The sequence below is a fragment of the Cherax quadricarinatus genome, chromosome 28 (genome assembly GCF_038502225.1).
Source record: "Cherax quadricarinatus isolate ZL_2023a chromosome 28, ASM3850222v1, whole genome shotgun sequence".
Classification (NCBI taxonomy): Eukaryota; Metazoa; Arthropoda; class Malacostraca; order Decapoda; family Parastacidae; genus Cherax; species Cherax quadricarinatus.
The window spans coordinates 12,015,670-12,040,669 of NC_091319.1; the positions used below are offsets into that span (position 1 = coordinate 12,015,670).

Here is a 25,000-nt window from a genome sequence, read left to right on the forward strand (position 1 = left end):
CAATTAAATCTTATACATGTATTTTGTACATGAATAAGAGCATTGTCACAAAAGAACTAAAACCGTACACGTATATTTGGCAGGTGACGCAGTGCCGAAGAGAAGGTATGTTTAAGTGCGCCTCCACAACAGAGTGTATATCTCTGGAAGGAAGATGTAACGACGTCCAGGAGTGTTCTGATGGAAGCGACGAGGAGAACTGCAAGGTGAGGTGTTTTATATAGCAAATATGTGTTCACACCAGTAGTATAGATACTGTATGGTAATTACAAACTAGCTGTGTTTCTCTGTGTGATCTTCCACACCATTAGCTTGGGTTGAGCATAAAGACTTATAAAATCGTTCAGTAGAGCTGGCGTTTCTATAACATGGGGATTACTATCTCTCAGGATGATCTATCCCACACACAGCGAAATTAAATTTATGGGGGAAGAAGTAAGGTATGCGAGGCTGGCGGAAGGGTAACAGAAGGATGAATGAGAATGATAAAAATCGTGATGAAGAATATAGACAAGAGAATGGAAAGGAAAAGAAATAAAAACTACATGAAAGTGACACAATGAAAGCTCTTTCTATGCAAAATGTCATGTGTTCGGAGAGCTAAATCGCCATCTGCGGCACTAATACAGAGCCTCCACAGCTTCAGATTGTAAACAAGAAAGATTTTCCCATCCCTCTGCTTAGTAAGTTGTGGAACGTTGTCTCAGTATAAGTTTTCCGTGTATATTGTGCAATCATGTCAAAACAAATTACCACACATCTTTCTGTGGCAGGTGGGGTGTACGGAGCAGCAGTTCGTGTGTGAGAGAGAGTGGGCGTGTGTGCCGCTGTCGTGGCTGTGTGACGGAAGGGCTGACTGCAGTGACGGCAGGGATGAGACGACCTGCGTGCGGCCAGATCATTCTGCAGCAGCAGTAGGCAGGATGCTTCCTGGCTCCTCCCCGACCCAACCACATCCAACTCCCGGCTCCTTCCCAGTCGGACCTCCGACTCCTGGCTCCGGCCCGACCCAACCTCTGACTCCTCCCGGCACCACTGTTCCCACTACTTCCTTCCCCACAGAGACGCTTGAGGTGAAGTGTTAAGGATATTGTCAGTTACTATTATTAGCTCCTCTTCTTCCATCACGCTCCTTCCCTCCATCCGTCTCTTCCCTCTCTCTCTCTCTCTCTCTCTCTCTCTTCACCCATCTCATACTCCCTCTCTAATACTTTTCATAATTTTAGCCGTTTACTTTTCATTTAACTGCTTACCTTTGGTTTCAATGCTTGGTTTTCCATGTTATCTTTATATAATAGTTTTTGGTCACTGGAAAACACAAATACTCACTCGTGCAGAGTAACCCGAATGACTTTATCACACAGCGAAATACATTCATGTATACCCTTCCTAATAATACATATGGAAATAACCAGAAAAAAGTACCATTTTGTATAACTATTACAAAACGCTTACACACTATGGGAAATAACTGAAAAAAAAATATATGCGCAGCTTTATCTTCAAAAATCTGTCCACCAGAATTATTTTTGCACCTAAAACTCCCTTTGTCTTGTCCTCTTTTTCCCCGTAGAATATATGTGACCCGAACATGATTTTCTGCGGCGCGGACAACTCCTGCTATCAGAGGGAGTGGAAGTGTGACGGCATCCCTGACTGCTCCGATGGCAGTGACGAGGAGAACTGTCGCGGGAACCAAGCCGTCGGAAGAGATGATTTATCCTCTGTGCTGAAGAAAACACTGAGGCCACTAACACCGCAGTCAACCACGACGCCAACCTCTCTGCCAACCACGACGCCTATAGAAGAGGTACTAATAACCGCAGCAACTCCCGAGTCCAGATTGTTTTCTGAGGCTAAGATGTGGTGTTTCATTGTTAGTGGAACACCCGCTGCATTTTGTTGATGTACAGGCGATGTGCGAAAAATATTAGTCGCCATACTGTATCTGGAACACATCAAAACTAACTCACAAATTGTAAAAGATAAAATACGACGTTTCGATCCGTCATGGACCGTAATATATTGAAGAATATATTCGTAATATATTCGTAATATATTCGAAATATATAACTGGAATATTAACTGTAATATATCGCATATATTACAGATAATATTCTAGCAGTATTAATGACACAATTATCTCTATTCACACCACGGCAGTGTGAAACCTTCATGTTCAGATGTGTGGCTGGAGGCAGGTGTATCCCGTCACAGTGGCGGTGTGACAGTGAGTTAGACTGTGGTGACGGCAGTGACGAGGATGGATGTAACGTCACAACTTCCCCTCCGAACGAAAGTCCACTAGTGAGTTCCTCTTTTGTTTTGTTTTTAAACTCAAAATTAATAGTCAACTTGTTTATGTGAACTTAATTATGATTTTTTTGACGTAATGCGATGATCTTCCCATAAATTTATGTTCATTTGTATATATAATCCCATTTGATATTTTCCCAAAAAATATGTTCGTAGTAACATTCCACTTTATCGACTTTTTTCTTGAACTGAATTTGTGCATTTGTAAAATTTATTGATAAAATGATTGCATGAAAAATAGGAAAATGGGAGAAAAGCTATTATTAAAAGTTATTATTAGATCTTATATTTGTTCCAGACACTGTGTCCAGACAACCAGTTCAAGTGTCTTCAGGAAGATCTCTGCATCCCGGACTTCCTCACGTGTGATGGCAAGAACGACTGCACTGATGGCAGTGACGAGCTACTGTGTCTCACTACTATAATCACAGAGATTCCACAACAGGTGACTTTTGCATCTTCATATATACGTACACACACACACACACACACACACACACACACACACACACACACACACGCACACACACACACACAGTCAATCACGAGATTGACTGGGAAAACCTGGAGCCCCATGGGGGTCCCGAAACATGGAGAGCCAAGATGATGGATGTGGTACTGGAAAACCTCATGCATCAACATGTTAGAGACACTACCAGAGAGAGAGGAGAGGATGAACCAGCAAGACTGGACCTTGTATTCACCTTGAGTAGTTTGGACATCGAGGATATCATGTGGTTCTGTGCTTCGACTACATAGTTTAGCTCCAAGTGGAGAGAGTAGCAGGAATAGGGTGGGAAAAACCAAACTACTCAGGCATGAGGAACTTCCTTCAAGACATTCAGTGGGAGAGGGAACTGACAGGAAAACCAGTACAAGAAATGATGGACTATGTGGCGACAAAATGCAAGGAGGCAGAGGAGAGGTATGTTCCCAAGGGAAACAGAAATAATGGGAAGAACAGAACGAGTCCTTGGTTCACCCAAAGGTGTAGGGAGGCAAAAACAAGGTGTACTAGAGAATGGAAAAGGTACAGAAGACAGAGAACTCAGGAAAATAAAGAGATTAGCCGAAGAGCCAGAAACGAATATGCACAGATAAGAAGGGAGGCTCAGTGACAATATGAAAATGACATAGCATCGAAAGTCAAGACTGACCCGAAGCTGTTGTACAGCCACATCAGGACGAAAACAACAGTCAAGGACCAGGTAATCAGACTGAGGAAGGGTGATGGGAAATTCACATGAAACGACCGAGAGGTATGTTAGGAGCTCAACACGAGATTTAAGGAAGTATTTACAGTGAAAACCAGCAGGACTCCAGGAAATCAGAACAGGGGGGTACACCAGCAAGTGCTTGATGAGGTACATATAACCAAGGAGGAGGTGAAGAAGCTGCTATGCTAACTTGACACCTCAAAGGCGGTGGGACCAGACAACATCTCTCCGTGGGCCCTTAAAGAGGGAGCAGAGATATTGTGTGTGCAATTAGCAAAGATCTTCAACACATCATTTGAAACTGGGCAACTCCCTGAGGTATGGAAGATGGCAAATGTAGTCCCAATTTTTAAAAAGGGAGACAGACATGAGGCACTAAACTACAGACCTGTATCACTAACGTGTATAGTATGCAAGGTCATGGAGAAGATCATCAGGAGGAGAGTGGTGGAGAACCTGGAAAGAAACAAGTGTATGATTGACAACCAGCACGGTTTCAGGGAAGAAAAATCCTGTGTCACAACCCTACTAGAGTTTTATGACAAGGTGAAAGAAGTAAGACAAGAGAGAGAGGGGTGGATCGACTGCATTTTTTTGGACTGCAAGAAGGCCTTAGACACAGTTCCTCACAAAAGGTTACTGCAAAAGCTAGAGGATCAGGCACACATACCAGGAAAGGCACTGCAATGGATCAGAGAATACCTGACAGGGAGGCAACAACGAGTCATGGTACGTGACGAGGTGTCAGAGTGGGCGCCTGTGACAAGCGGAGTTCCACAGGGGTCAGTCCTAGGACCTGTGCTGTTCTTGGCATATGTGAATGACATAACGGAATGGATAGAATCAGAAGAGTCCTTGTTTGCAGATGATGTGAAGTTAATGAGAAGAATCAAATCGGATGAGGATCAGGCAGGACTACAAAGAGACCTGGACAGGCTACAAGCCTGGTCCAGCAACTGGCTTTGCCAAATGCAAAGTTATGAAGATTGGGGAAGGGCAAAGAAGACCGCAGACACAATGTAGTTAAGATGGCCAAAGACTGCAAACCTCACTTAAGGAAAAAGATCTGGGGGTGAGTATAACACCGAGAATATCTCCTGAGGCGCACATCAATCAGATAACTGCTGCAGCATACGGGCGCCTGGCAAACCTACGGATAGCGTTCCAATTCCTTAGTAAGGATTCGTTCAAGACTTTACGTCAGGCCCATACTGGAGTATGCAGCAGCAGTTTGGAATCCACACCTAGTCAAGCACGTCAAGAAATTAGAGAAAGTGCAAAGGTTTGCAACAAGACTAGTCCCAGAGCTAAGGGGACTGTCCTACGAAGAAAGGTTGAGGGAAATCGGCCTGACGACACTGGAGGACAGGAGGGTCAGGGGAGACATGATAACGACATATAAAATACTGCGCGGAATAGACAAGGTGGACAAAGACGGGATGTTCCAGAGAAGGGACACAGACACAAGAGGTCACAATTGGAAGATGAAGACTCAGATGAATCACAGGGATGTTAGGAAGTATTTCTTCAGTCATAGAGTAGTCAGGCCATGGAATAGCCTAGAAAGTGATGTAGTGGATGCAGGAACCATACATAGTTCTAAGGCGAGGTATGATAAAGCTCATGGGGCAGGGAGAGAGAGGACCTAGTAGCAATCAGCGAAGAGGCGGGGCCAGGAGCTATGACTGGACCCCTGCAACCACAAATAGGTGAGTACAAATAGGTGAGTACACACACACACACACACACACACATATATATATATATATATATATATATATATATATATATATATATATATATATATATATATATATATATATATATATATATATATATATATATATATATATGTCGTGCCGAATATGTAAAGCTGGTCAATTAGCAACAACTCATTTAAAATTAAGTCATTTCTGAAATTTTCTCTTATACGTTTAAAGATATATTTTTTTCATTAATGTTAATGCAAAAATTTATAATTTTGCACCAAAAGAATCTTGGAAAACTTACCTAACCTTATTATACACATTATAACAAGAACAGTTTATTTTATCCTAACCCAACTAAATATATTTTAGATTTGTTTACAATAATTTAATACTAAACAAACACAGTGAAATATATTTTTTCCGTTAGGTTCAGAATGATTTTGGCGAAATTATTGCATACACAAATTTTCACTTGTCCTATATTGCAAGATGAGCGTTGCTATATAAGGCAAGATCGCAAGTTCTGCCTATTCGGCACGACATATATATATATATATATATATATATATATATATATATATTTATATATATATATATATTTATATATATATATATATTTATATATTTATATATATATATATTTATATATATATATATATATTTATATATATATATATATATGTATATATAAATATATGTAAATATATATATATATGTATATATAAATATATGTAAATATATATATATATGTATATATAAACATATATATATATATATATATATATATATATATATATATATATATATATATATATATATATATATATATATATATGTATATATATATGTCGTGCCGAATATGTAAAACTGGTCAATTAACAAGAACTCATTTAAAATTAAGTCCTTTCTGAAATTTTCTCTTATACGTTTAAAGATATATTTTTTTCATTAATTTTAATGTAATTTTTTTTAATTTTGCACCAAAAGGAACTTAGAAAACTTACCTAACCTTATTATAACAAGAGCAATTTATTTTAGCCTAACCCAGCTAAATATATTTTAGATTTGTTTACAATAATTTAATACTAAACAAACACAGTGAAATATAATTTTTACGTTAGGTTCAGAATGATTTTGGCGAAATTATTGCATACACAAATTTTCACTTGTCCTATATTGCAAGATGAGCGTTGCTATATAAGGCAAGATCGCAAGTTCTGCCTATTCGGCACGACATATATATATATATATATATATATATATATATATATATATATATATATATATATATATATATATATATATATATATATATATATATATATATATATATATATATATATATATATATATATTTATATATATATATATATATACTTCTTTGTGTTGATAAATTCTTTTTCTGTAATATTTCCTTTCCAATTTAGAAGGTAGGTTCTCAGACCGGGTCGCTGGGGCGATAATCCCATAAGCCATTAACAGATTTAACAGACAATGCATAACTATATGTGAAGAAAACAGCTACTAGGATTACGAAGCAAATGGATATCGTGTTGTTTGCCATGAACACGTGGAAGATAATACATGAATATTTACTGCTATCGTAAATATCTTAAACCAATATGTAAGCTCTATAATTACCGAAAATAAGCTCCCAAAAGCTTGTTGGTAAATGCCCATGTTGTGACGAATTGTGAGCTAAACATCTCTGCTCGGTGGTGATGTTTCACTCACAGCCGAAGGATCTGCATATGTTGTAAACTTGGGCATGGGCAAGACACAGTGCCAGTCTTCTGTCATCTACTGCTAGTGTTCCTCACCGAAAGGTAAACAGATACCAGATACATCCTCGGGAACAGAACCAAAAGATACCTAATGAAAATAAAATGAGGGAATTGATTTTGTTGGGGGTTATTCAGTCTACTAACTCCCAGGTGCTAATAATCCGTATACATTAAGATGATTGTTCACAATCATCATCTTAATATGAGAATGAGGAATTGAAAAAAAGAAAACTGTAGCTTTCCGGCCATCTCTCCGGCAACAGATTAGGTGTGGTGAGAACAAGTTCCAGTGTGTGAGCAATGGTGTGTGTATCTCCGCCCAGTGGAGGTGTGATAACTATAGTGACTGCCTGGACAACAGTGATGAATTGGGCTGCAGCACCGAATCCTTCTTAACTTCTCCCTCGTCTACAAAAATTCCTCATCCAGTCACGCTGCTGCCATCACCGCCGCCACCAATACCACCAACAACACCTCCACTAACATCTACCACGGAAAATACTGGAAATCTATTTAGCACAACACCTGTGCCTCCCAAGGTGAGGATTCGTTGTTTAAGTTTTGGTAACATTACTAGCAAGATTGATAAATTAACAATCAAATTGAAATAAATGTTTGAAAATATTATTAACTCAGATAAAGACCTAGTGTTATTGAGAAGACAAAGACACTTGTTGCAGATCAAGCTTTTGTTGTCGTGTTAATAAAGCCTTTTGTTCCTTACGTAGGTGAGACTTACTGGTCACATAACACATTTTCATACCCTGGTGAAGCTTACTGGTCACTTAACACTGTTCCATACCAATGCTGAAAAAGCTGAATTGTCCTTAAAGTAAAACTTTCAGTACTAAATAAATATCTCACCAAAGCGAGGAGATTGTTAACACTCATCTTAAGTTGAGAATGAGGAACTGGGGAAAAATTTTGTAACCTTCCGGCAACAGATCGGGTGTGGTGAGAACAAGTTCCAGTGTGTGAGCGATGGTGCGTGTGTCCTCGCCGAGTGGAGGTGTGATAAATATAGTGACTGCCTGGACAACAGTGATGAAGAGGGCTGCATCCCTGGAATCTTCACCATTCCCTGGTCCACAAATATTCCTCCTCCTGTCCTGCTGCTGCCATCACCACCACCACCACCACCACCACTAACAACTACCACAGAAAATACTGGAAATCTATTGAGTACAACACCTGTGGCTACCAAGGTGAGGATTTGTTGCCACCTTTGGTAACATTACTAGCAGGATTGATAATTTAACAATCAAGTGGAAATAAATGTTTGAAAACGCTATTAACGCAGTTGAAAACTTAGTGTTGTTGAGAAGACAAAGACACTTGTTGCAGATCAAGCTTTTTTTTTGTCGTGTTAATAAAGCCTTTATTTGCAACTCGAGTCTTTGTTTTTGTTCCATACCTAGGTGAGACTTATTAGTCACAACACTGTTTCATTCCCTGGTGAAACTTACTGGTCACACAACACTGTTACACACCCATGCTGAAAATGCTGAACTGTCTTTAAAACAAAACTTTCAGTAATAACTAAATATAGACGTACACGTTCTCAGAAAAGTAAAAATTAACATTCGTAATAAAATTCAAGGAAAAACTGAGTTATAATCGAACCTGTATATCAACCTGTACAAATCCACTTCTCAACTAAGTGATGATCTGTCTAATCAGGTTATATCTGCAGGCCTTGCGGTCTTCAGCCGCTGGACAGTGTTTTATAGATATCTTGCTTCGCCAACACAACTCAGTGTAGAGCTCCAGCTCTTGTCCCTTCACCGCAATCCCATTTTTCTTATAATTTAGATACAGTCGTTTACTACAACTTTTCCGAGTACACTGCCAGGAGGACTGAAGCGACAAGAGTATGATCATCACTTGAGTTCTGTTTGTGAAGAAAATTGACATTAAAAAAAAGTTTGCAGTTGTGGCAGCAAACACCACCTGAATTGGAGCAGTTGTGACTATTGCAACCAATATGGCTCACTGGTTAATCGCAGGGTTCGAACACACGGAATCTCCGGTTCGATTTCCATCCAATTTTTCTTTGTACCCAGTATGTATGCATACCAGGTTTGTATGTTTTCACCTGTGTGTGTGTGTGCGTGTGTGTGTGCGTATGTCAAGGGTAAGTATATAAAATGTGGGGTAATTTTATCAACAGTCAAAGAAGATGACACTAAGACCAGTTAAGACATTCTTACTCATCTATGAGTCGAATAATGTAAATTCAGTATTACATTTTGAAACGTACCGAAGGTCTCGGAAAAGTCTCAACAGTAGATGCTATTTTAATACTACGTATCCTTGAATCAATTACACAATTAAAAAAAAGACAATAACCACTATCCATTGACGTTCTATCGTCTTCCCACGTAATTGTGAAATGGAAGTCTGCTCATCGTTTTCCTGCCTTGCAAAACATTCTTCTACTTACAATCGGTATGCATTTCCACTTATGTTTTTATAATTTTTATTCCTGTAATATTTCCTTTCCAATTTATTAGGTAGGTTCTCAGACCGGGACGCGGGGGCGTTAATCCCAGAAGCCATTAACAGATTTAACAGACAATCCATAACTATATGTGAGAACAAACAGCCGCTCGAATTACGAAGCAAAAGGATGTCGTGTTGTTTGCTATGTACGTGTCGATAATAATACTTGAACCTTTTTGCCATCCTGACTCTGTTAAATCAATAATAATAAAAATTAGCTCCTAAAAGCGTATTGGTAAATATCCAGTGGCGGAACCATATTTTCGTTTGTATTTCGGCAAGATAGATGTCATAAATTGCGAACTAAAACATCTTTGCGCGGTGGTGATGTTTCGCTCACAGCCAAAGGATCTGGATATACTGTAATCCTGGGGGGAGCAAGACGAGTTGGCGAATCTCCTAATATCTCCTGTCCTTGTTGTTTACCAAGAAGTAAATAGGCTCCACTGTTTAGTCGACTAATATGTGTAGCATCCTGAGGAAGAGTGAAAAAAGACGCACAGATAAGAAAAAAAATGAGTGGACTGATTCTCTTGGGGTTTATTCCAGATATTAATTAACTCCCCGGGAGTTAATAATTTCAATACATTCTTCATTTTCTTCATATCTCACCAGAGTGAGATTGTTCACACTCATCCTCGTAAGATGAGAAAGCGGAATTGAAAAAAAAAATAAACTGTGTAACTTTCCAGTCATCTCTCCGTAACAGATCGTGTGTGGTGAGGACAAGTTCCAGTGTGTGAGCGATGGTACATGTATCCCCACCCACTGGAGGTGCGATAACTATGGTGACTGCCTGGACAACAGTGATGAAAAGGACTGCGATACCGGATCCTTCACCATTCCCTGGTCCACAAATATTCCTCCTCCTGTCCTGCTGCTGCCATCACCGCCGCCGCCACCACCATCACCGCCACTATCAACTACCACAGAAAATACTGGAAATCTATTGATCACAACACCTGTGGCTCTCGAGGTGAGGATTTGTTGTGTCAGTTTTTGTAACATTGCTGCCAGTCTCTTTAATTTCACAATCAGTGAGATATAAATGTTAGAAAACACTATTAACGGAAATGAGGATTTAATGTCATTGTGAAGACAAAGTCACTTTTTGCCGAACAAGTTGTTTTGTCGTATTAATGAAGCAATTTTTTTGGAACTCTAATCTTTGTTTTTGTTTCATACCCTGGTGAAACTTACTGGTCACACAACACTGTTTCATACCCTGGTGAAACTTACTGGTCACACAACACTGTTTCATACCCTGGTGAAACTTACTGGTCACACAACACTGTTTCATACCCTGGTGAAACTTACTGGTCACACAACACTGTTTCATACCCTGGTGAAACTTACTGGTCACACAACACTGTTTCATACCTTGGTGAGACTTATTGGTGACACAACACTGTTATGTGACCAGTAAGTCTTCATACGAAAATTCCAATAATACTAGTCCTTTGTCATTTTTTATTTAAAATACTGACACTTCTGAACGAGACACTAGTAACAGTGTGACTGTTGCTGTAGCAGCAACTGCTACAACAACAATCTTGCCAACAACAGTACCACCCACAACAGCTCAAGCAACAGTCATATTAATAACAGCTACAGCAACAACTACTGCAATAACAGACACATCACCAAGAAAATAGCTTTTCTTGTTTACTCTGTTCTTGCAGTTTCTTTTCCAACGTCTCAGATTATCATCGTATTGTTTGTCAGTGTATCACAATGATACTACTCTTTAGTGTTCAACTGGTATAATATTTTTGTTTAATGTACCCTTATTTTAATGTTCTTCACTGTTCAGTTACTATATTTTTCTCAGTGTACCATAATAATTTTGTTTTGCAACACATCAATATTCTATTGTCCTTCATTCTGGAATTCTTATGTTCTTTAGAGTACCATTATTGCACTGTTGTCAGTGTACTGTTGTTATTATTATTATTATCGTTTTCAGTGAACCATTCTTTTATTGTTCTTTCAGTGTACCGTTAACCCAGCTACAGTTTGAGTAACCTTATAGATATACATTTCTCGGAAAAGTGGTGATGAACGACTGTAATTAAATTCAAAGAAAAACTGCGAAATAGTCGACCCTGTTGATCCACAAGTATAAATCCGCTTCTCAACCAAGCGATAACCTGTCTAATTCAAGTGATAACTGTAGACGCTATCGTCTCCAGCGGCTGGACACGTCTTTTATAGCCATCTTCCTTCGTCAGCACAACTCAAATGGAGATCCAGCTCTTGTCCCTTCATTGCCAACCAGTTTTCTTTGAAAATCTTTCCAACCGTTTATTACGACTTTTCTGAGGACATTGACACTGGAGCTTGTATTTCTTGATAATTTATATTTATATTTTATCTCCTTTCCAATTTAGGAGGTCGGTTCTCAGACTGGGCAGTCGGAATGTTAATCCCAGAAGCCATTAACAGATTTGACAGACAATCTATGACTCTGCGTGAAAAAAAAAAAAAACAGCCGCTAGGATTGCCGAGCAAGAGGATATCGTGTTTGCTACAAACATATCGAAAATAATACTTGAATATTTAATGCCACCATAAATATCTTAACTCAATATGTTTGTAAATACTCAGAGGCGGAACCACATTTTCCCTTATAATTCGGCATGTTGGATGTCGCGAAGTGTGAGCTAAAACTTCTTTGCGCTGTGGTGATGTTTCGGTCACAACCGAAGGATCTGGACCTGGGCAAGACGCATGCGAAAATTTAACATCCACTGTCCCCTTTTACTGAGAAGTAAACAGATACCAGTGTTAGTCGACTGATGTGTTGCATCCTGGGTAACAGCGCCAAAAGACACCCAATGAAAAAAAAATTGCGCGTAATGACTTTCTTGGGGGTTATTCAGACTATTAGTTAACTTCTAGGGGTTAATAATCCGTATACATTCTACATTTTCTTCATAGCTCACCAGCGTGAGGAGATTGTTCACACTCATCCTCTTACTATGAGAATCAGGAATTGAAAAAAACCATGTAACCTTCCAGCCATCTTTCCGGCTACAGATCTGGTGTGGTGAGGACAAGTTCCAGTGTGGGAGTGATGGTGCGTGTATCCCCGTCCAGTGGAGGTGTGATAACTATGTTGACTGCCTGGACAACAGTGATGAAGAGGGTTGCAACACCGGACCCTTCACATTTCCCTGGTCCACAAAAATTCCTCCACCTGCTCTGCTGCTACCATCACCACCACCACCATCACCATCACCACCACCACCACCATCACCGCCACTAACAACTACCACAGAAAATACTGGAAATCTATTGATCACAACACCTGTGGCTCCTGAGGTGAGGATTTATTGTGCCAGATGTGGTAACATTGCTGACAGACTTTAAAATTTCACAGTCAAGTGGCAATAAATGTTAAAAAAGCAGATAATTAATCCAGATTACGATCCAGTGTCATTGTGAACTACCTTTCTTTTTACTGGTAATGAAGCCATTTTTTTTTTTGGCAACTCAAGTCGTTGCTTTTGTTCCGTACCCTGGTGAGACTAACTAGCTACACAACACTGTTCATACCCTGGTGAGACTAACTAGCTACACAACACTGTTCATACCCTGGTGAGACTAACTAGCTACACAACACTGTTCATACCCTGGTGAGACTAACTAGCTACACAACACTGTCCCATACCCTGGTGAGACTAACTAGCTACACAACACTGTCCCATACCCTGGTGAGACTAACTAGCTACACAACACTGTCCCATACCCTGGTGAGACTAACTAGCTACACAACACTGTCCCATACCCTGGTGAGACTAACTAGCTACACAACACTGTCCCATACCCTGGTGAGACTAACTAGCCACACAACACTGTTCCATACCCTAGTGAGACTAACTAGCCACACAACACTGTTCCATACCCTTGTGGGACTAACTAGCCACACAACACTGTTCCATACCCTGGTGAGACTAACTAGCCACACAACACTGTTCCATACCCTGGTGAGACTAACTAGCCACACAACACTGTTCCATACCCTAGTGAGACTAACTAGCCACACAATACTGTTCCATACCCTAGTGAGACTAGCCACACAACACTGTTCCATACCCTGGTGAGACTAACTAGCCACACAACACTGTTCCATACCCTAGTGAGACTAACTAGCCACACAACACTGTTCCATACCCTAGTGAGACTAACTAGCCACAACACTGTTCCATACCCTGGTGAGACTAACTAGCCACACAACACTGTTCCATACCCTAGTGAGACTAACTAGCCACACAACACTGTTCCATACCCTAGTGAGACTAACTAGCTACACAGCACTGTTCCATTTCCTAGTGAGACTAACTAGCCACACAACACTGTTCCATACCCTAGTGAGACTAACTAGCCACACAACACTGTTCCATACCCTAATGAGACTAGGCACACAACACTGTTCCATACCCTAGTGAGACTAACTAGCCACACAACACTGTTCCATACCCTGGTGAGACTAACTAGCCACACAATACTGTTCCATACCCTGGTGAGACTAACTAGTTACACAACATTGTTCCATATCCTGGTGAGACTAACTAGCCACACAACACTGTTCCATATCCTGGTGAGACTAACTAGCTACAAAACACTGTTCCATATCCTGGTGAGACTAACTAGCCACACAACACTGTTCCATACCCTAGTGAGACTAACTAGCCACACAACACTGTTCCATACCCTGGTGAGACTAACTAGCTACACAACACTGTTCCATACCCTGGTGAGACTAACTAGCCACACAACACTGTTCATTACCCTAGAGAGGCTAACTAGCCACACAACACTGTTCCATACCCCAGTGAGACTAACTAGCCACACAACACTGTTCCATACCCTAGTGAGACTAACTAGCCACACAACACTGTTCCATACCCTGGTGAGACTAACTAGCCACACAACACTGTTCCATACCCTAGTGAGACTAACTAGCCACACAACACTGTTCCATACCCTGGTGAGACTAACTAGCCACACAACACTGTTCCATACCCTGGTGAGACTAACTAGCTACACAACATTGTTCCATATCCTGGTGAGACTAACTAGCTACAAAACACTGTTCCATATCCTGGTGAGACTAACTAGCCACACAACACTGTTCCATACCCTAGTGAGACTAACTAGCCACACAACACTGTTCCATACCCTGGTGAGACTAACTAGCTACACAACACTGTTCCATACCCTGGTGAGACTAACTAGCCACACAACACTGTTCATTACCCTAGAGAGGCTAACTAGCCACACAACACTGTTCCATACCCCAGTGAGACTAACTAGCCACACAACACTGTTCCATACCCTAGTGAGACTAACTAGCCACACAACACTGTTCCATACCCTGGTGAGACTAACTAGCCACACAACACTGTTCCATACCCTAGTGAGACTAACTAGCCACACAACACTGTTCCATACCCTAGTGAGACTAATTAGGCACACAACACTGTTCCATACCCTAGTGAGACTAACTAGCCACACAACACTGTTCCATACCCTGGTGAGACTAACTAGCTACACAACATTGTTCCATATCCTGGTGAGACTAACTAGCCACACAACACCGTTCCATATCCTGGTGAGACTAACTAGCTACAAAACACTGTTCCATATCCTGGTGAGACTAACTAGCCACACAACACTGTTCCATACCCTAGTGAGACTAACTAGCCACACAACACTGTTCCATACCCTGGTGAGACTAACTAGCTACACAACACTGTTCCATACCCTGGTGAGACTAACTAGCCACACAACACTGTTCATTACCCTAGTGAGGCTAACTAGCCACACAACACTGTTCCATACCCCAGTGAGACTAACTAGCCACACAACACTGTTCCATACCCTAGTGAGACTAACTAGCCACACACAACACTGTTCCATACCCTGGTGAGAATAACTAGCCACACAACACTGTTCCATACCCTGGTGAGACTAACTAGCCACACAACACTGTTCCATACCCTGGTGAGACTAACTAGCTACACAACACTGTTCCATACCCTAGTGAGACTAACTAGCCACACAACACTGTTCCATACCCTAGTGAGACTAACTAGCCACACAACACTGTTCCATACCCTGGTGAGACTAACTAGCTACACAACACTGTTCCATACCCTAGTGAGACTGACTAGCCACACAACACTGTTCCATACCCTAGTGAGACTGACTAGCCACACAACACTGTTCCATACCCTGGTGAGACTAACTAGCTACACAACACTGTTCCATACCCTGGTGAGACTAACTAGCCACACAACACTGTTCCATACCCTAGTGAGACTAACTAGCCACACAACACTGCTCCATACCCTGGTGAGACTAACTAGCCACACAACACTGTTCCATACCCTAGTGAGACTAACTAGCCACACAACACTGCTCCATACCCTGGTGAGACTAACTAGCTCACTATTTTATCCAATATCATTAACCCATGTTACATTTGTCTCTTCATACGAAAATTTAAATGACACTTCGGAACGACACACACACACACACACACACACACACACACACACACACACACACACACACACACACGCACTAACTACACCTAAACACTTATTTAACCATTAGTAAGGAGTTACATGTTATTATCATCTTCGGGATGCAGCAAATCCGTCTGGGATCATACAGTAAAAAGTTATACATTAAAAGGCAAAAGCAAGGCTGCCCACATGGAGTGAGCAGCCTTGCTTTTGCTGAGAACCAGTGTTTAAAAAAATATTAAAAAAATCTGTATACGCTTTTCTCATCAATAGCAACTTTAACAATCACACTGCAACAAGAACAGTCACATTAATAACAGATACAGCGACATCTACTACAACTACAGACACACCAACAACAGCTCAAACAACAGTCGCACCAGTAGATAAATAGCTGCAATGTTTAATATTCACTTTCTGGATTTACTTTGTTCTTGCAGTATATTTTTCAGCGTCCCATGTTATCATATTGTTCATCAGTGTATTATAATGATACTGTTCTTTGGTGTTCAACTGTTATAATATTCCTGTTTAGTATTCAATTATTTTAATGCCCTTCACTGTTCAATTACTATTTTATTTTTCAGTGTACTACTATAATTTTGTTCTGTAATACATCAATATTCCATTGTCCTTCATTCTGGAATTCTTATAATGTTCTTTAGAGTACCATTATTCCACTGTTTTCAGTATACTGTTATTATTATTATTATTATTATTATTATTATTATTATTATTATTATTATTATTATCGTTTTTCAGTGAACCATTATTGTATTGTTTCTTCAGTGTACAGTTATTCCCTTTACAGTTTGAGTACCCTTGATGTACCGTTCCATTGTACTTTCTCAAGTCGAATGCCCCGGAAGCAGCGAGTCATTGCTCTTTCGGCAGATTCAGCGTCCAGCCAATTGCTCCATTTGTTCCTCTCGTAGCTTTAATGGGTTTTGTTCCATTTGTCTCTCTTGTGGGCGAGAGAACGCCAGTATTCCATTTGATCCTCTTTTCCAGTTTTAAAGTCTATTGTTTCGGTTATATCCTGTAAGGCGTATGACGCTCTAGTGTTTCATTTGAGATCCTCTTGCAGGTTTATTGTTACGAAGGTATGTTCCAGTGCTCGCCCAATTCACCTTGCATCCCAGAAGCCTGGAAGTGCGACGGGGAAAATGATTGTTCAGATGGCAGTGATGAGGAGAACTGTTACCAGGTGAGTGGCAGCTGTTGTGGGCAACACCTGCGTGAAGAAAACTTGTTAGGCGAGTAACACCTGCATCAACACTTGCATCAGATCTATCGTTTAGCTAGAGCGAAAAAAATACAAATTTGTGTTATTTTCTTAATTTTGAATGCGGGTTTATTTTACTGAGTACTGAATGTGGGTTTATTTTTGTAGATTATTCTATATTATCATTTCATAGTTCATTTAATATAAGAAGAGTTTAGCAAATTTTTAGCTAGGTTCTTTTAATTAATCATTGGTTTCATACGAGAAAAATAAACACATAACATACCATAAATGTGCATGATTAAGTAATTTTCCGAACGATAAAAAGGGGCAGATCTTGAGGTGATCACACAGTTTCCTCTACCCCCCCACTCAGTTTACTTGCCCCGAAGATAAGCTGCAGTGCCCTGGGCACGAAATCTGCATCCTGGCGTCGTGGAGGTGTGACGGCATCACAGACTGTCCCGACAAGAGCGACGAATTGTTATGCGCCACTACACCACAGGACACCCTCTACCACGAGTTCCCGACACCATCGCCACTACCACCATCAACACCACCACCACCAACGGAATTTGTCACCTTGCAGACTACCACACCACAACCAACAACACCACAAATGACTTCGGAAATGCCACCAACCCACTTTGAGCACCTAACCACACCAGAAACCACAACAGGAGTGACAACGCCTCAACCCAATACATCGTCCAGCACCCCTGGGGTAATTGTTGCATTCCTCCTGTCTTTGTGTATATCTATAGTAAGTTAAAGTCATCCCAACATTTGTCTAGTCATTTTAAAAAGTGGCAACGAAGTTCACTGGTACCACCGTGAAAATATATTGATCATACCACAGGCGAGGATAGAACCCGCGATCCGATTCATAACATTCCAGAACGACGCGCGTCTATCTAGTGTTACATAACTCTGACTGCGGGTTGTATTCCCGCCCGTGATATGGTTTGCTTGAAGTCGTGTCCTTACGATTTCGTGAGTCAAAATATACTGATGCTTTGTGCCCTAGAATGATAACGAAGAGTATAACATACGTCTGTGTCTATTGCGTTCTGAATAACATATTCAGTAATATAGGCGAGTGTGTTAGTGAATAATGCAAGTGGGTTTCTTAGTGAATAATAGATGCCTGCTAGTGAAAAATATAGATTTGTTAGCAATTAATATACGTGGGTCTATTGGTGAAAAACAAGTGAGTCTGATGCTGATAAGTACTGGAGAGTATGGTATGTTAATTAATAACTTAGGTGAGTCTGTTAGTTAACTCTATAGTTGAGTTTATTAATGAAGAATGTGTCTTCTAGTTAATAATATTGATCTGTTATTTAAATATATAGGTGAGTCCGTGAAGGAATACCATTAAAGAATCTGTGGCCCATACAATAATAACAGTAACAATTATGGCCATCACGTCTGAATAAGTTCGATCAAGAGTTCTTCACCAGAGCATCGAAGCGCACCCGTACTTACCCCCTTCCCCCCTCACCTCCATGAAGGGTGGCACATAAGTGGTAAGGACTTTCCTCACATTAAGTGCCTCTCGACAGGACCAGTGTGACAGCAGCATGTTCCGGTGCATGAAAAGCGGAGGCTGCATCTGGCCCATCTTCGTTTGCGACGGCGTCACCCACTGTGACGATGGTACAGACGAAGAGAACTGCACCCCGGTAGGTGTACTGTGTTTTGATAAGAAGGCTTGATGCGCTCTCTTACCTGTAATTCTGTGGTATGGTGGTGTTAGCCGTGTCTGGTAAATTTTTGAGGTAATCTCACGATTTCTCGAAAGAAATGAGGTAAATGCACATATTCCAATTTCTAGATAATCTATGAAAAATATGATATGTTATATGAGGTAAAATTTAGCAAGGTTAATCTTCATGCAAAATTAAATATTGGCATATTAATATGTGCATATTAAGGTATCTTGAAGGCGTATCTTATAGCGGGTGTCGGAGTTTTTTTTTTTTCCTTCTCTCGATGTTTTCGTTCATAACTTGATAACGCCTCTTCCGATCGGCTTCAAATTTCCATTGCTCGTGTACTGTAATTAGGGAAATAGTTATAACACTGTGCAGGTGCATGCTGGTTTAGGCTCTCGTGTGATAACTTGAGAAAACCTCTTCTGAGAGGCTTTAATCTTCCAACAACTGCTTCCTACTCAGAAGAAGGCATTTTTTTTTTCCTGTATGTAGGTACTTCTTCGTCAATGTTATTTTAATATAGTGTGTCTCATCTGAAAGGATTCAATCCTAAATGACTGAGGCTTCTTTTGAGAAGGATTGTATCCAACAAGTTTAGAGTGTGTAGATTCAAAATTGCCAGTAAACTAATAACAAATAAAAACTAGAATAAGATTAATTCCCTGCAAATACTTTAGTATGTCTCTTTTGGTCATAATTCTTATGCTTGACGTCAATCTTTCAGTGTTGGTGTATATTAATTAAAGGAAGGGTTGGATTATTATTATTATTATTTTCATGGGATGGGCTCTAATCCGGTTGGTATAATAAGTAGTCTGGGAAATAAGAGGCAATTAGAAAATATCTAATGAAAGGTCAGGCGAATTCAGTTCTCTGGATCAAAAGCCCTTCACCGGCATCGAGGAACCTACCTTGAAGGACTGAACAGGTTAAGCGTTTGCTACCAATTACAGGAGCTTAATAACTCACACAATTTTAACTCTTTATGATCAACTATAAAATCTTTTATCACCTCTTCTTGCTTCTTGCCTTCCTCTTTTTTCCTCCACCTCTAGAAGCTGTATTCCAGCTAACTCTAGCATTCAGCCTCCCCAGAAAGCATGTACGGAGAGCCAGTATGATTGCGGCGGTAAGGGCGGATGTATCATGCTTCACTTCCGCTGCGACGGCTTCCCTGATTGTCCCGACAATTCGGACGAGATGGGATGCTCCAATGATGTTCCCGACCTTAAGAGTACTCCTGACCTTCCCACTGTCTACACGGTGCCTTCGACCACAACCACCACCAGCCTCCCGCCATTAACCATCACCGTCACCCCACCGATCACCACCACCTACTTACCACCAACCAGTTTCGCCGATTTCCCGTCTACCGCAATCCAACCACAGCCCACCATTACCACAGTACGTTTTATTTTTTTCCACTTATTGTATGGGTTTCCAGATTAGAGAGAGGTATGGTTATAATCAGGTTTCATCCAGAGAAGGAGAGTGTAGTTACAATTCTTGAATGAAGAGTCCTTCGGTGGCATCAAAGCGCTCCTTCGTCCTTGAAGGGTAAACGAACATAAATAATGGCTCTTCTTATCTACTGGCGCACCTGCCGCCTCCACTTGTCAGCCTCCAGCATCTTCCGCGCTTCCAAAGGAAGCCAGTTCATCGTCCTCAGACCTCCCTTTTACCTCCTCCCACGCGGAAACACCAATCTCTCCTTTCCAACAGGTGTGGAGCGCCTGAGCTCAGGTGTGCCGGGGATGGCAAACGTGTTGAGCACTTTATGTCTCACCTACAGAGTAGAAATGAAAATGGATGATGCTTCGGTCCGCCATGGACCAAAACGTAATCTAGTTTCGTTTTGCATTTTGCGGGTTATGTGAATTTCTCAAAAATAAAGAAGACGATGAGAAGGGAGAAGAGTATGAAAGAGAGAGAGAGAGAGAGAGAGAGAGAGAGAGATAAGCAGAGGAAAATATTTATCACTTACAAGTATCCTGTTGCAAAAAAAAAAAAAAAAAAAAAAGTTTAAATGGCCAATATATGCTAAGAATATTTTTAGCTATTATGGCGAATACATTTTAGCATGACTCTGCAATACTGTTAAGAATGATTTTGAGCTCTGCTATCCGGAATACATTGAAAAATGATTGCCAAAAACACATTTAATTTTTCTGCTCGTGATGCATTTAAACACTGATGTCCAGAATCAGTTTAAATACAGCTGTCCACAATATATTTAAACGTGAATGTCTATTATACATTTAAATCTGGATAGCCAGAATAAATTTAAATTTGATTATTTAAATGGATGTTGTGAACATACTGATTTAAATCTGGCTGTTCAGAATACAGAATACATTAACTAAGCAATTTAGTGAAACATGGATGTTAAGAATGTGTTTATTTAAACGTGAATGTTGAGAGTACATGTCATTAAACCTGTATGTCCAGAATTCATTTAATTAAACATGGGGCTGTCTAGAAGTCATGTTGCTATGTTGATGTGTTGTATGTGACAGAGAGCCCTGGCAGCCGGAGCCTGCCTGCCGGAGTTGGGTCAGTTTCTCTGCAGGGTGGACAACCTATGCCTGCCAGCCTCCAGCGTCTGTGACAAGAAACACGACTGTGCTGATGGATCTGACGAAGGTCTCGGCTGTGGTGAGTTGTTCCTTCCATTTCCTGGGTCCTGTGGGGACCATCACCTTATTGTTTTCCCGATCTCTGTCCAGTCGGATTGCTGTGTTTGGATGGGATGGAAAGGGAGAAGGAAGAGGAAGAAAAGAAAATGGGAGGGAGAAGAATGGGGGGGAAGAAGAAAAGGAGAAAAGAAGGGTTAAGAAAAGACGAAAACAAAGGTAGTAGACAGCATGATTATTAATTATTATTATTATTATTATTATTATTATTATTATTATTATTATTATTATTATTTCCATTAATTCCTTTATTATTTTATGTATGGGGAAACGCTAAACCCGTAAGGGTTATACAAAGCCTCGGGAATGGGGTCATATAGGGGCATATAGGAGAGTACAAACAGGAAGCGAATCTGTCTCTCGCCGAGCAGACGGAGGCTCAAGCCTCCAGCGCATTTTTTTTTTTACTGAATGATCCCACATGGGTTTAGCGCGTAAAATTAATATATTTCCTAGCCGCAAAGCTAAATTTCCTTGTCTGAGAGACTCTTGTTACACAACCCAATGTAGCCTGGTAGTTACACTCGCGGCTCTCCTCAGAGATAACGGGAAATGTGTTCCCAGATCACATACCTGAGCCACCAATGTTTCACACAATTACATAATTCCTTAGATGATTCTGTTTGTGTAACGTACCGGTCGTCTCCCACCGAGGCAGGGTAACCTAAAAACAAAAACGAAAGTTTTTCTTTTTTTTACATTTACTTATTAACTTAATTGATATGAAATATAAATAACTAATTTAATGGGCATATATTTTTCCGTGTTTTACACAGCAATAATGATAAAATATGTATGGATATTTATTTACCTAATAGACTTGACTTGCTTCATAACCTACTTTCTGTGCCGATAGAGATTCCTTGTCCCATCAACACCTGCAGCCACGACTGCATGGTCACGCCCAACGCCTACCAGTGCACCTGTCCTCCTGAGTTCTTCCTTGACAACAACACCTGCATGGGTGAGTATCTTTAATACCAAACTTGTCTTCGGCTCTTCCACTCGGGTCTCTTAGAGGCTAGATGAGTCGAGCACTGGTACGAAAATGGTCGGTGCTGCTTTAGCTTAAATAGTGACATTAAGTTCACTGATCATGAACAGGTCATCAGCTATCCAAGGTAATAATAATACTAATAATAATAATAATAATAATAATAATAATAATAATAATAATAATAATAATAATAATAATAATAATAATAATGTGTTAAAAATAATACTATAATCAGGAAAGGCGTAAAGCAGGCCATTTAAGTTGGTTGTTTATCTTCACCACAGAGGGGCCCCCACCAGCCTTCCTGCTTGTTACGATGGGTCGACGTCTGGAAGCATTCTCCTTAGACGGCATCAGGAACTTTACCATCGTGGCTAACAATAGTGCTGAGATGGTGAGTTATTTGGTGGTGGAGGTGGTGGCTGCAGTAGTAGGAGGGGTGATGGTAGTAGTGGTAGTTGGTGGGGGTGATGGTAGTGGATAAAGGTGATGGCAGTAGCAGCAATAGTGGCTGAAGGAAGATGTGTGTTTTTGGCTGTGGTGGGAGAGGTGATATATAATGGGTAAAAGTGGTGGATTGTGGTGCTGGGGGAGTAGTGAGTTTACAACCAGGTAGGAAAGCTACAAGGAGGAGGTTAAACATTCACCATCAGAAATGTGTGGCAATCACAATATGAATGAACGTCAGAGCCACAGCATCCACACACATCCGTCAGAATCCATACATTTTTCTTCCCACCTACAAAACTCAACTCAGATCGAATGATTTTCTTAAGTCCCTTCAGTTGCCTTCCTCACACTCCAAAAGCGCGTCAAAACCCTCATTAACTCACACATGCTTGCTGGATGATAAAGATCACTACCACTCAAAACCTTCGTCAGCCTCCCTACCTCCAACCCTATCTGGAACGTTCTCTACACTCCGTTTCATTCATCTTTGATGCATGCACACCTTTTTAGTTGTGATACCCTACTCCATCCTTTCTAAATGACCATACCATAGCAACAACCTTAACACGAAAGGAAAAAGTATGCTGAGCTACATAACTGTTTTAATTTTTCCATCATTTTCTATATTCATTGTTATTTTTTACCGTCTCCTACTTGCTACTATTCCTTTCTATTTTCCCCTCTTTTGCTTCTTAATCTTCCTTAAGAGTTATCTCGCTGAATTTTAAGTCCGAATTAATAAATGGTACTCTTAAATTTACATTACCCCCGTCTCCTTTTCCATTACATTCCGATAAGAGGTGGTTGGCGCTAAGGGAAGTGAGGGAGAGGTGTCCACTTTAATGGGAACTGCCAGAGCTGCCACGGAGCGACACTGCCTTTGTTATTGTTCTTGGTTGTCACAAGATTTTTTCGACGAGAGAGAGAGAGAGAGAGAGAGAGAGAGAGAGAGAGAGAGAGAGAGAGAGAGAGAGAAGAAAACACTAGCATTTTTAACCCGCGAGACTGGTGAAAGGTGGTGTTTTGCCTCCTGTCCAAAAGAAATTGTGTCTATACATATGCATGTGTCGTGTGACGTGAGCTGAGGGTCCCCAGAATGGCTTCCAACTGTCCAACATATTGTCTGGGCTTACACCTGACTGCCCAGCCACCCGCACCCTCCCTCGCTCCCACACAGTCGCTCCCATGCCTTTCCTCCCTCCTTCCCTACGAGTTCCCTCTTTTCCCAAACTTTTAATTGCCTTTTCCAAACACACGCAAACACACACACACACACACACACACACACACACACACACACACACACACACACACACACACACACACACATACACATACACACACACACACACACACACACACACACACACACACACACACACACACACACACACACACACACACACACACACACACACACACACACACACACACACACACACACACACACACACACACACACACACACACACACACACACACACACACACACACACACACACACACACACACACACACACACACACACCTGCACATAACACTGACGATGGATGAGGTAAAGAACCTTGAGAATTAAGAAAGACATGAATATTTTCTTCTTCCTTTTCTTTCTTTCTCAGCTCTCATTCAGGAACTTAAGAACTGTGTACCTCTGATTTATGTATTTCCAAACACACACTATAAAGTATTTATGAGTCTGTCAACGTTATAAGTGGCTCAAGACACTCTATCAACATCAGAACTGCATCAAGACATTAATGCACACTTCAGGATATTTATCAGGGCAAACGTTTTGCCTCTCGTGGCAGTCCTAAGGACTGAAGGCACCACTCAAGGTAACGTTTTCTGTAATA

The 25,000-nt window shown here is 40.7% G+C and overlaps 1 protein-coding gene across 4 annotated transcripts in view; it reads left to right on the forward strand.

Annotated features, from left to right (window-relative positions):
• Positions 1–25,000, forward strand: part of LOC128693284 (low-density lipoprotein receptor-like) — a 48,939-nt gene that overhangs the window by 11,602 nt on the left and 12,337 nt on the right. The window contains exons 5-20 of one of the 4 annotated variants that reach the window (XM_053782874.2): positions 84–206; positions 774–1,073; positions 1,574–1,810; positions 2,164–2,307; positions 2,615–2,761; positions 7,290–7,565; positions 7,971–8,231; positions 10,238–10,504; positions 12,568–12,852; positions 17,152–17,271; positions 17,666–18,013; positions 18,855–18,974; positions 20,094–20,411; positions 21,524–21,662; positions 22,557–22,664; positions 22,982–23,091. In XM_053782874.2, coding sequence (XP_053638849.2) covers positions 84–206; positions 774–1,073; positions 1,574–1,810; positions 2,164–2,307; positions 2,615–2,761; positions 7,290–7,565; positions 7,971–8,231; positions 10,238–10,504; positions 12,568–12,852; positions 17,152–17,271; positions 17,666–18,013; positions 18,855–18,974; positions 20,094–20,411; positions 21,524–21,662; positions 22,557–22,664; positions 22,982–23,091 — 3,303 coding nt within the window. The remainder of the gene's footprint in view (positions 1–83; positions 207–773; positions 1,074–1,573; positions 1,811–2,163; positions 2,308–2,614; positions 2,762–7,289; positions 7,566–7,970; positions 8,232–10,237; positions 10,505–12,567; positions 12,853–17,151; positions 17,272–17,665; positions 18,014–18,854; positions 18,975–20,093; positions 20,412–21,523; positions 21,663–22,556; positions 22,665–22,981; positions 23,092–25,000) is intronic. The other 3 variants (XM_053782875.2, XM_053782876.2, XM_053782877.2) reach the window with 3 other exon arrangements.